The sequence below is a fragment of the Anas acuta genome, chromosome 7 (genome assembly GCF_963932015.1).
Source record: "Anas acuta chromosome 7, bAnaAcu1.1, whole genome shotgun sequence".
Classification (NCBI taxonomy): Eukaryota; Metazoa; Chordata; class Aves; order Anseriformes; family Anatidae; genus Anas; species Anas acuta.
The window spans coordinates 9,345,377-9,357,960 of NC_088985.1; the positions used below are offsets into that span (position 1 = coordinate 9,345,377).

At 40.7% G+C, this 12,584-nt stretch overlaps 1 protein-coding gene across 11 annotated transcripts in view; it reads right to left on the reverse strand.

Moving 5' to 3' along the window:
* Positions 1-7,243: 7,243 nt before the first annotated feature.
* The window catches only part of GRID1 (glutamate ionotropic receptor delta type subunit 1), a 583,553-nt gene continuing 578,212 nt past the window's right edge, over positions 7,244-12,584 (reverse strand). For 10 of the 11 annotated variants that reach the window (XM_068688379.1, XM_068688377.1, XM_068688380.1 and 7 more), the window contains one exon: positions 7,244-7,931. In XM_068688379.1, coding sequence (XP_068544480.1) covers positions 7,503-7,931 — 429 coding nt within the window. In that variant the 3' untranslated portion in view covers positions 7,244-7,502. The remainder of the gene's footprint in view (positions 7,932-12,584) is intronic. The other variant, XM_068688381.1, reaches the window with a different exon arrangement.

Below are 12,584 nucleotides of genomic sequence, written 5' to 3' on the forward strand. Positions count from 1 at the left end.
TCACTATATTTATATGGGTAGGAAGGAAAGGAAGAAGCCTCCAGAAACATCAGAAACTTTAGAGGAAGATTTTTTTCTCAATACATTGTTGTTACCTGTTCATCAAGTGCCACATATACAGAAGCTTTGTCTTTGAGAAAATAAACACTTTCTGTGAGAAAAAAAAAAAAAAAAAAAAAAAAAACTGTTTTTCCCCCTTTACAGCGATATAAAAGGGTTGTTTCTTTTGTCTAACTTCTACTCTTAACAACAGCTTAAGGTCATCAGAAAGCCCAAGCTGCCCCTGCTGTCCCAGTGGGTGCCAGGGCACAGCCTGCTGCTGTAACACTGCATCTTGCCACACACCTGGTACAACAAAAACCTGAGATCTTAGCTCAAAATTCAGCTGTGCAATTTTGGCCAGGGGAACCATGCCTTGGAGCTTGCTCTATGCACACCGGGTTTGCGAGCTAGGGTCAGCGCGCAACAGTCAAGGTTTGTATCCTCCATCAGGGCCACCTCCTTGCCCTTGCTGTTCGTGCACTTGTCCTGCTGATGCTCAAGCCTGCCTCTTGCAAACAGAAGATGCCTCCACCCAGGCATGGCGGCTTTTGCTGCTCTCCCTGCCTTCAGGAGGAGAGCATTCTGCTTCCACAGTCCTCCCCAAATGGGGAGGAGGATTTCCTCTGAAGAGCCACACAAGTAGAGGGATTAAGAGATAAAGAATAATTCAATTGATAGCTTAATTTAACGCTTTACATTTCACATGCTTTCACTATCTGCTGTTTGAGTCCTTGCTATAAGATTTAATATACTTTTTGTGGCACTTAATACTGTGGAACTAAGCAGGCTTTATAACCAAGGGCCTGGGACTTGCTGAGCTGTTTAACATCCAGGTTAGTGCTGGAGGATCCGTCTGTTTACAGCCTCGTAGTTATGTACCTACACCACTCCAGAGTACCATCTCCCCGTTTGAGATTTCTGTCCTGCCTTAGCACACCATCACCACCACCATTTTCTGGCTGTGCCAGGATTAGCCTGACCCAAGCATCCCACCTAGTATCACGTGGATTTTAAGACACTTTTATGAGAATAAGGGTAACTGCATGCAGCAGCCTCCACATAAAACCAGCTCCATACCATGCCGTGGCCTCAATTCAGCCCCTTCCCCACTTTATTTCCAGGCTCCCCAATCCTTGCTGAGGGGCACCTCCCACCCAGGGCCAAGCTCACTCCTCTGGGATCCTTGTTAAGAGTCCCAAGACAAAAAACAGGTCTGCAGGTGAGAACCGCCTGCAGCTAAAGAAACTCCCAAACCAAACCTTGCCCCCATTTCCCCACGTGGTCACTGATGTTCAGGGGACACAACAGCAAGCTGGGGCACAAGACTGCAGCACTGGGTGCACCAGTTACATCCTTTGTATCCTCAACCTCATTAATTTTTATGGGTTTGGTCCAATATAAGTCATTAGTAATACATTAAGCAGAATTGTTTTCCTGCTGAAATATATATAAGCCTGTGATCTCTCTTCCTTGCAGATTCACCTGCACATTTGTATGCTCTTCTGTTCTTATAGTTGCAGTCCTTACCTGAAATTCTCCTGTACTCTAATGAGCCACTTGGAAAATAATTCCATCAGAAAACAAATGCCTTTTTTGAGGGGAAAAAAAAAAATAAAGAAAGAAAAGACAAAGTTGTAATACAGAAAATCTCAAAGTTACTTCCTTTTATGAAAAAGCAGCACAGCGGACTTCAGAAGCAGACTGATAATCAGCTAAAACTGTTTTAAAACCCCTGGTTCCATATCTCTTCGCATACAGCTTCATCTACAGCACTATAACAAAACAAAAAGAAAAGGCATATTCTTCACCTTGAAAACAACTGGGGACCATGTTATGCAAGGAGCTGTGGCTTCACACTTGGAAACTATTCAGATTATTTCTGCAAAATAGCCAGTTATAGTGTATTATTAATCAGAAACTACTGTCTATCCTAGCCAGGCATCCAAGCAGTTGAACCTTTGATAGAGTATACAAATATTTTTTTTGCTCTTTTTTGAATTTCTTCCCTGCCCTACAGATTCCCATATCTGTGCCTATCTATGATTGTGAGAACTTATTCCCCCCAACACACGAAATTACACAGAGACAAAAACAGTTAGAAATCTTGATAAACTCTTAAAACTACAGAGCTTTGTAACTGGAGCAACAACAAAACTGAACAGCTACCGAAATACTACAGATCTTCCAATAAGACTTACAAGAAAAACAAAAAGAGACAAGACACCTTTTTTACGTTCGCACCCCTTTGCAACATCAGATTAAGTTATTACCATTAATTGAGCCCCAAACAAGCCAAGTGATAAGCTTTTAAAGAGAAGAGGAGACATTTAAGTAGTATGTTGTAACTGTACAGTTTAAAAAAGGAATTAAAAATCCATCCACGAACCTTGACATTCAACTTGGAAAAGAATAAGTAAAAAACAAAAAGAAAGAAGAGAACAAAGCCCCACACATTACTTGCATCTGCATTAGTTACCTCATGAGCTTGGAGAGGGCACGTTGCTGCACTCGCTGCTCCCCTCCAACGCAAGTCTTAGCAAAGCAGCCCCCTTCTGCCAAGGAGCACATACACCTGGCACACAACCCACACCCCAAACCCGGAGAACTAGAGCACTGTGGGTAGCCTGGCGGGGCTGATTTCCCCCAGCTGCAGCCAAAGCTGGGGCCAACCAGCAACCAGCCCACGCCTGGCTCAGGTGTGCACTGCTCATCAAAGCTGATCCTCCCCACCTGAGTAAAAGCCAAGCCGAAAAACCTGGTACCACCAAGCAAATAATTCCAGCTCTTAAATAATATAACAACTGTTTCTGGTAGAACAAATGCTGCTTTTATTCGTTTCCTAAAAGTTAAGAAAATAATAGTTATCTGAGGCAACTGCTTGTATGATGGAGTCTCTGCTTCTGATACAGCAATATAGCTTTGCTAGACATTTAAGATAAATGAGTTGTAACCACCTTTTCCTCCCTCCCCCTTCACCACATGGTTGTTGTTACCTTATATTTTGCTTCTCTTCACAGTTTTCTTCTACCTTTCTCCTTGCATTTCCCAGGGTTGCAAAAGGACGTAGATTCTCTGGGAAATTTCCAACAGGGTCCCCCAAACGTGTTGCATTTAGGTCTATGTCATTATCTAGCTGTTCACAACATAAGTTCCAGTCAGCAAAGCAAAATAAAACAAAATATAAAGGTCTGAGCACTGTGGTTGTTGTAACCATCTTGGTAACCTGATTTCCTTTGAAAGGGAGGCTCTGTTTGCCACCAAGCCAACAATTTTTAACCTTTCTTAGAGGAGATGTATACCTCAACTTGAACAGGTTTTAAGAAAAAATTTGTTCTATAAGCTATTTTGGCTTACAATTCAAGTTCAAAATTAATTCCTCAAAGTCAAAATTAATTCCTCTTTTGGTTTCATTTTTGAGACTCAAAAAAAGGTCCCACAGCTGGCACTGAATACAAGATTATGGGAAGCAGTGCTTGCAAACCCAATATTAAGAGCCAAATCCTTGTCTATTGAGATCCAGCCTGGTTGGTCCTTTCACTGGTTCTTACACATGAAAGAACCCAGGTTTACATGCTTTATTCTGTCAGCAGACTAAGAGAAAGTGAGTTGTTTTGCTGAGCCCTCATCGACAGCACAGCAGTGGCAGGTTACCAAAGCACGGCAGGTGTTGGGAGTTTCACTTTGCAAGACCAGTATCGCACACGTGTAGTTGTAACTCAGCATTAAAATGTTCTATCAGGCTTCAACTCTGAAATTAAAAAAGTACAGTTACTATTTTTCCATTGCAATAGAATAAACATGGTGTACTACTATGAAATAAAGCAATGCATCCTTCAGATTGCAAGCAGATTGCAAGCAAATAGAAGAAACCGAGTCACATTTTTGTATGAAAATAAAGTCATTTCTAAACTAATGGATAAATAGAACAAGACGCACTACAAGTGCTCTGCCACAGATGTCACTTTCACAGAAGTTCATCAGCAATAAAAGGAAGGTATAGGCACTCAATTTTCATTTCATATACAGCCACCTTTGCAATGTAAACATCCTTGAGGATCTGGGATATTTGGGATTAGGCATTATTCCTCTGTTTACGCGTGCACCCTCAGAGGGAAGTTCTGCTCAAAACTAAGGGCACAGCTTGGGCTTCAGAGTTTTCAGGAATTTCTGCGATTATTCTGCTTGCCAGCTATTAACAGTGAAGGGTCAGAACTGCAGGTGGTGTAAGCAAGCACAGCTCTGTGAGGGCTCTGAGCTTATGCTCATTTACATCACATGGAAATTATATTTCTCACTTCATCTGTGAATAACTGCGCATGTATATATATATATGCAAGAGTGTGTGGTGAATACATATTATATAGAAAGTGAATGCTTTGATCTGTCAAAATAAAGATATAAATATAAAACAGGAGACAGAATATGGAAATCATACATTCTGCATTTACTTTGAAAACTGAAAATTATGGGAAAGAAACACTGTTTATGTTCAAGAAGAACCTGGTGATTTGCTTAAACAATCTAAAACTAAACCACCGTCACATGAAAGATTTAACAGCTTTCTGCCATGGTTGACAGGCCCAAGCTATGACTTGCTAACTTTTATATAAACAAATAATTGCTAGGCAGTGTCAGAGCCATCGTGAATTGTGACTTTTACAGTATAGAGCCTGGTGCAGCAAAGCACTTTAAACAGTTAACTTTGAGCAACTGAATAGTCCCAGGGAGATTGGTGAGCTCACTCATCTGCTTAAAATTAACCATATATTTAGTATGAGACCTGCATTTAACTCCATCAGTAATCAGCAAAGCACTACAGCCTTCGCATAAAGCAGCCATGTTCTGTAGGGCTGGCTTACACTCATACTTAAATACTTTTCTAAGTGAGGACCACGTGGTTTGGTGGTGCAAGATTCTGATTGTCTTAGATGTAATCCTGCAGAGCATTTAAACAGGCGATTCATAGTCTATGCATAAAAAACAGTAGGATCCAGCATCATTTTAAAAGTTAATCCACACTTCCAAACTTTACAGCACATGGTAAGACTGAGCTGGGAGGAGAATGAATATGGAGAATGTTAAAGTTAATCCCCCAAATATACTGTGTTCACAATTTATTCCACAAATGCAGTTCAGTTTTTCAGCTCTGTGGTTTAGACTATAACATGAAAAGGACCTAATGTATTTTGTGGAAGTGATGACTCCTCAGCAAAGCAGTTTCAGCCCCCTGCTCTGTGCTTTGCGTGCTTTCCAGGGAAATCGTAAGGGATCAGCTTGAGCAGCCCCAGACGAGCTTGTTTCCTACAACATGGGCACAGAGCCAGCAGCACTGGCCACACTGCTGTGCACCAGCAACTCACCGTGGATCCTCACTGTCCAGAAGGGAGGATGTGTCTGGGTGGTCACTCTGGTGGCTGAGCAAGCTGCTCACCCCTCCGCACCCTGTAGCCAGAGGGTTAGAAGGATAATAAGAGGGAAAAGTATGACAAAAGAAGAAGGAAAAAAATCCCAAGCTTGTGCAGGCCAAGTGTCTGAATAAGATAAACCTAGTCAGCTGACTAGAGCATTACTCATTTTTAATTAGTTTGAAGCAAATTGTGCAATTTGTGCCAGGCTGCAAAATCGTGCTGTCTTCACGAGGAACCGACTTGACAAATAAATCCCTGCAAGAGTCCTCTTTCTGGAAGCTCACCATCAATAGTCCTCATTTAAACAGTATGCTGAGTATGCTCTTCCATTAGGCTGCTTTTATATCCCACTTTGATTTTTCTTCCCTACCGCTTGAACTATAAATGTAAAAATTTGTGGACTTTTATCATCTCATAAATATACCTGTTGAGTAATTATGCAAATCAAATTAGGAGCAATCAATGGAATGTTTACTTATCCAAAAGCCTGACCTAGATTGCCTACTGACTTTCTGGGGTTGTAAATGCATTTTTTACCTCTGTTCAAACACGATCTTTCACCTTAATGTAGGCAGTGATTTTGCTGCACCGAGATCTACAGCCTTTTCCAAATAGCAGTGTTCTAATAAAGTGGAGAAATCCAGCTACAGAGGGAAATTGCAACATAGCTACAGGGATATTTTTGAGAAGATACCGAATTATCCCAGTTCTGAATGAAAAGCAACTGATGGCCCATTAGCAACAGTGGGTGAGGAGGGGACACATTAGAACTACTATTTAGGAAAGAAACAATGTGTTTTGGTTTTGATTTTTTTTTTCATATGAAATTGCACTACTAATATTTGCAGAATGAGACATTAAATTAGCTATATATGTTGCTTTATCTCTGTCCTTTGATTTGACAAAAAAAAAAAAAAGCATTTTAGAGCCATTTCTACCAACATTATAGACATGGCCACTAGAATGTTTCTCTATATAAAATCAACAGAAAAAAAAAAAAACAAAAAACAAAAACAAAAAACAGAGCTGTGCTTGTAGTCATGAGGATAGCCTTATAATTCAGGGATATGACTTCAACAGTGAGCATCACATCCATTTTGCAGCAAATTCCTTAAAAATCTCAAAGAAAGGAACAGCACCAGAGGGCACAGTCGCTGCAGTGCCATTATCTCCTGCCTGTTCAAGCTCCCCCTTCTCTCAATCTTGTCAACCACTGGTTACTCCCCTTTTTCATTTGTGTATATAAGACACACACATACACACACACAAAAAAAAAAAAAAAAAAAAAATCAGCTTTTTCATTGCAGCTTTACCCATAACCTGAAACCTGCTATTTATCAAAGCATTTATATATATAATATACATATGCTATATGACATATATATTATATATATATATATAAAACACAGAAGATCAAATAAAAACAGCCCCACAGCACAGTAAACATATAAATACACAACTCAATAATCTGTGCTTAAACTTAGGAACCATGTGGAAGTTTAAATCCTTGTTAGAAGGCAAAAGTTCATCTTTTGTTGGGTTTTAGTTATAATTCAGGTTTAAAATATTTGTTTCTGTTATGCTAGTACCAGCTGTTAAACTCTGCGAATGAATTGCCATCAAGAGGGTTTTGGGGAAAGGAGAGGCCTGAGCACAGTGAACTTTTCTGGCAAGAAATGGATTTTTTTTTTTTTTCTCTGAAAACAAAAAGAACAGGAAGGATATGCTGAAATCCTCAGGGAAAAAAAAATATGGCCCTCAGTCCCAGTAACTGGTCTTCTTTGGCACTTGAGAACGATCACAAGTAGTTTGCCTTTTTATTCATATAGAACAAAATTTACAAAGTCATTCATACATTTTTGTTTGTTTTTTTTTTTCTTTTGTTTTTTACTGACTTCGAAAATTGGGAATATTCAAAATACACTTTTACCCCACTTCATTCTTTCATTATTTACACGTATATACAAGAAAAATGTAAGAGTTTCTTTTTTGTTTGTTTGTTTTAAATTTTGTATTAAAAAGCTCTGCTGGTTGTGTTACTGTTTGTTTTCATCAAATGGATGTTCCATGAGAGGGCTCCATTGCTTCTGGAATGACTCCCCCTGGCACAGACTGAAATGACATTGGGATCGGGGTTTTCACGGGACTCTGACGAAATAGTCCTCCATTTGGCGACCTGTGTTTACACTGTATGGAGGGCATGGTGGCTGAGCTGCTCAGGGGCAGCGGCAGGTTGCTGCCAGAGGCAGCTGTGAGTGTCCTGCTGGCACCATGAGTTGTCTGTTCTGGTAAAAAGGTGGTGACAGAAAGTTGTGTGTTCTGGTATTCGCGTACCGGCTCCAGGGTCTGAGCTGGCTGCATGCCACCGATCTCCAGGGCTGAGATTTCGATGGACGCCGGAGAGATCTGCTTGTGGGCTATGTCCTCATCGATTAAACTGTTCATGCGTCTGTGGACCTGCTCCAGGTTCACTTCTTTATCCTAGTGAGGAAGAGACCAGAACAATCAGTTCAGACACAAGTACCTTTCACGTCCACCCCCCTATCCACCCCGTGTGTGATAGGAGCTGCTGGTTACTCATTAGATCGCTTCGATTTCATCTGTGCCTGTGCAAAACCTCAAAGTCTGCCCAACGTCTCCAGCTGAGAAACACTTGCTGAAGAAAACACCGGCTCAATCTCAACCTGCAAAACCCACTGATGTTCTCAATGCCATCCTCCTTGGAGGTAAAACGACATCTCTGGTTCAGCCAACAGGAGCTGGCAGCAGGGACCAGCACATCCCACAAGCCCTTAGCTCACTTTGCACAAGCCCAGGATAAAAGCTTCTGGGAGGCAAATAAGCGAGCCAGAGAGCAGCCTGCTGCCTTGTAACCCTAGGGCAGCTCAACACTCCTTTTGATGCAGTGCACTTTGTAAGGATTACAGCAGTGTGACACCGTGCACAGCCTAGCTGGCTCCCGGGTATTTGCTTCTTGTGCCAAAATCTACTGACCAGGGGTTGTGGTGGTGAAGAAGTCCTCCCTTCCCAGCAGGGAGCCCTGTGTCACCTACCTGGCAAGGACCATGGACCTCCTGCAAGGGCACTGAGACGGAGACCTGCTCTGGGAGCCCTGAGGAGGGGAGTGCTCAGCTGTGTTTTGGACAGCTGTGTGACTGACAACAAGCTGTCAGTCTGACACCTCATCTGGTACAAGTTTAGGTCTATGGTCAGTGCTTGGGAAAGCAATGCTGGTCTTTAGGAAATGCATTGCTGTCCTCAGAGAATGAGTCACCTGATGCTCCCAGAGAGGTCTCCTCAAGGACTTTCAGCACCATTTGCCAACATTTTAGCTTCCAGAAGGAAATATGGCCAAAGAAATTATCTTTAAAACTTGAAGCAGCAAAGACCTACAGCTGCTGTTTATCTCTTCAGTGTGGTATGCAGGAAGCCCAAAATGGAAAGCAACAAAACTGGCAGGGTAAAGTCACCCACCTGGGATGCTGTTATGACTGAATTTTAATGGCTAGCAGTGCATTGCAAATAAAAAGGTATTATATCATTTCTCTATATTTCATAAAGCACAGCTGTGATCTGCAGTTGTAGTTATTTGATGCAACATACGGCAGAATAGCAGCAAAGCATCCATAAAAGCCCAACAGGCCTGGAACTGGAGGCATCCCTTGCTCTGACAAACTGCAGTGGGCAGCCAGCAAAATCCCAGGCTAGGAAATGGGACTACCCAAAACTTTTCTGTTCCAGTAATCCCCGATTGCCAACAGGTTTACACAGTCCTAGCTGCTTAAACCCAATACTAGTAGCCTTGAAGATGCTCCTGTTCATGCCAGAAGCTAGGCTCTGGGAACAAAGCAGTCTGCTGTATCAGTGCCAGCCACTCCTCGTGATCTTTTACTGCTACCTTTCAGGTGGGGCACAGCAAATTACACTGTTATTCCAGTGTCATCCACTGCTTTGCAACTTTGCCTTCACCCTTAAATTGACAATTGAATCAGCTCCAAAGCCCTTGATTCCAGCCAATAACAAATACAACAAATACAGATTTGATTCTCGCCTTGTGGTTTAAAACCACTTCTATGTTACTCAGGACCCATTGGATTTGTTGATCTCTGCACGGATTTAGAAATGAATTAGCATTACATGATGATGAACCCAAACCTCTGTCCTCAGCTTTGGCTAAATCCCCATTGATTTCAAGTGGAGTACAATTGTTCAACAATTACAAGGCTGAGCAGCAGTTTTCACTTCCCTTCTTAATCAGTGGAATGAGGGTTCCTGTTTCATTTCCATAAAAAAATCACTAAACTCCCTGTGTGGCTCCCCAGAACGTTGGCGATATTATCTGCCTCACCAGAGGAACACATACAGACTGTATTTTTTTAATGCTGCTTTTTTAGCAAAATCCTCTAATCAAATAATTTTGAATTAGGGAAAATCAATGGCAAATAAATAAATAATTAACTTTTGTGGCAGAAAGGGCCTAGACAATACTTGATTGGAGAGATGGTACGGCTGTGTTAAGTCCTTTTTACCAACCTGGCATGTCAGGCTCCTTATTCGATAAGTTAGACAATGCACTAAGCTGACGGTAATGCAGAAGCTCCTTCATAAACTCCATAGCTAGGTAAATTAAGGGTTTGTGATATACTGGCCAGAGCATTACATGGATTTCATTATAGACTTTATGCATCTCTTCTTCTTGAAGTAAACCTGGACTGGGGGCAAGAGTAGGAAGTGTTCTTACATTATCCCCAGCTGGGACTAAGGGCTCGACCTCCATGGGCAGGTTCATTTTTGTGCAGCATCTCGCCAGGTACTTCTGTGTTTTCTTTATCTGTCTGTCAACAAAAGCCTGCGGCAAAGTCCTGCCTATCTGCAAAGTTTGGCTGTCGCAGTGTCTGATGACATCTGTGTCTACGGAAGCTAACTCCCAGAAGCCCATCATATGGTGCTTCTTCAGGTCCTCTGTACTACACTTCCTTTTCTCAGAAATGCTGCTCGCTTTGATTTAGACTCCTAGGTTTGCACTCCAGTTATCTGGGACCCATTTTCTTGCCAATCTGCCACTACAAGAAAAGAAAAAGTAGAGAATTCAGGTTGGAACTGCACAAATACTAGAGGAACAAATTTTCCTAAATAAGACTTTGGAGAAATGTTCATGACTCATTTGCATTTTTATGAGCTTTTACCAAATACTAATGCTTTCTTCAGATCATTTTGAGTGAAAATATACATCAACATTTTATTGGTATTTGTATTTTTTGATGGGAAGGATATCCTCAGTGCATTCCATCCTGCTTTGCTATGGGAACAGAAGTAATGTGACTGGGATAACTCGCCAAGCCAGGGGGAATGGTGCAGCTCCAGTACTTGCAACACGCAGTTATCAACTGTTTGCCGAGGAAAAACACGTTAGTGAATGAAGTGCACTCCTCTTTTGGAGCATCTGTGCACAATATCTCATAAAATTCAAATAATTAATCCTTGTTATATATTTAGCTTAGCTCTTTTGAGATATAAACATAAAGAGCCACAGATGAGATCCTCTTTATTGACATCTCCTGCTTCAGACCAGAGGGGTTATTAATTTTCACACCATTTGGAAGTGTCCCTCTGTTAGCCTAACAGAGTAATCATCCCTTCCTCTCTACGCAGTCCAGCCCAGAAATGGAATTGCTCAGAAATGGTGCATTTGCATTTTTGCAGTTGCATAGCATTTCACAATATAAACATAAGTTTATACAAGTGAAACACAGACATCACTTTTGATCTACTACAGAACACTTAATAAATTAAGTAGAGAAGTAAATGCTGGAGCTTATTTTTTAGGAGGTAGGTAGGGGTAGAGATTTCATTTGCCTACTTCTAACTCTATTCAGCACGAAGGACAACTTTCTGGCCTTATTAAGATCAGTGAAAAAAAAAATACAAAGGCTTCCAAGAGCCCAGAAGTTCACATTATTCCTTCTTTCTGTTACTAAAATAAAATGTTTGTAAAGGTTAAGGAAAACAACTCTGTCTCTGAGGAATAATAAAAACACATTTTAAAGGTTCTTCCATTTTTCTTTGTCTTATTAGATGAAGAGCAGCTAAATAACAAAATGTCAAGCTTGGTATGAAACTGTCTTAATGTTGAGAGAACGATTTTTCAAAAAGTAAAGACTAGAAACACCTGAAAAGATTAGTTTGTCCTTGCATAATTGAAGACTGCCTTGAATCCTAGGATTTCCAGAATGGAAAGTGTTCTGATAGCTTAATTTGACAAGTGAAGCTTGCAGAATTTTTAAATTCTGTAAATCTCATCTTTTTCCTTTATTGGTCTCCTGGAAAATTCAATAATAAAACATATGCTACAGAAAAGTAACAAGATAAACAAAAAAGGTTAAGAGTTAATAACGCCAAACAAATAAATCTAAAAAGTTATGACATTCTGCTCCCTTGTCAATTCAGTATTCCCCCTTACTTTTAGTTGTATAATTCTTATTAAAAATGAGCCATTTCTTATAACCTTAAAACCCTTAGTTAGCTGGCATTTTTCTTCCTGAAGCTTTGTCATCTTAATTGTGAAATGGTAATGTAGCATTGCAAAAGATCCCAAACTTTCTGATGCTGCAACTATTCTCATCAACTGTTGCATCTCTGTGGCAAAATTAAGGAATTGCAATTATTAAATCAGTATAAATTAGCACAATGAGGCTTGGAGCTAGGGAATGGCAGAGGTACCAGATCTGGCAGCTGGAAGGGAAAAGCTGGAGCCAACGAGGAGGTTTGTATGCTGGTTTTCCAGCGCAGAGCCTTCCCTGTATCTGGGGCCCTTCACTTCAGTGTCTGGGGCAGGCACATTACTGAATGTTTCTTTTTTTTTTTTTCTCTCTCTCTTTTTTATACTTAATATGCAAAACTTAGTTAATATTATAAATGTGTCACCTCTCTGATGTTTCATGCCAATTTATTGTCACTTTTCATATATAGTTATTGGATAAATGTATATGGTTCTGTTGCCAAAAGGAGATCAAATATTATTTCTTTGCTGCCTTCATAATTCTATTTTCAATATTAATGTTATGCTACAAATAGAACAGCTGAAGAAGTTAATCAGTGAAAGGAAGAAAAAAATATCACGTGTAAGGAAAATGA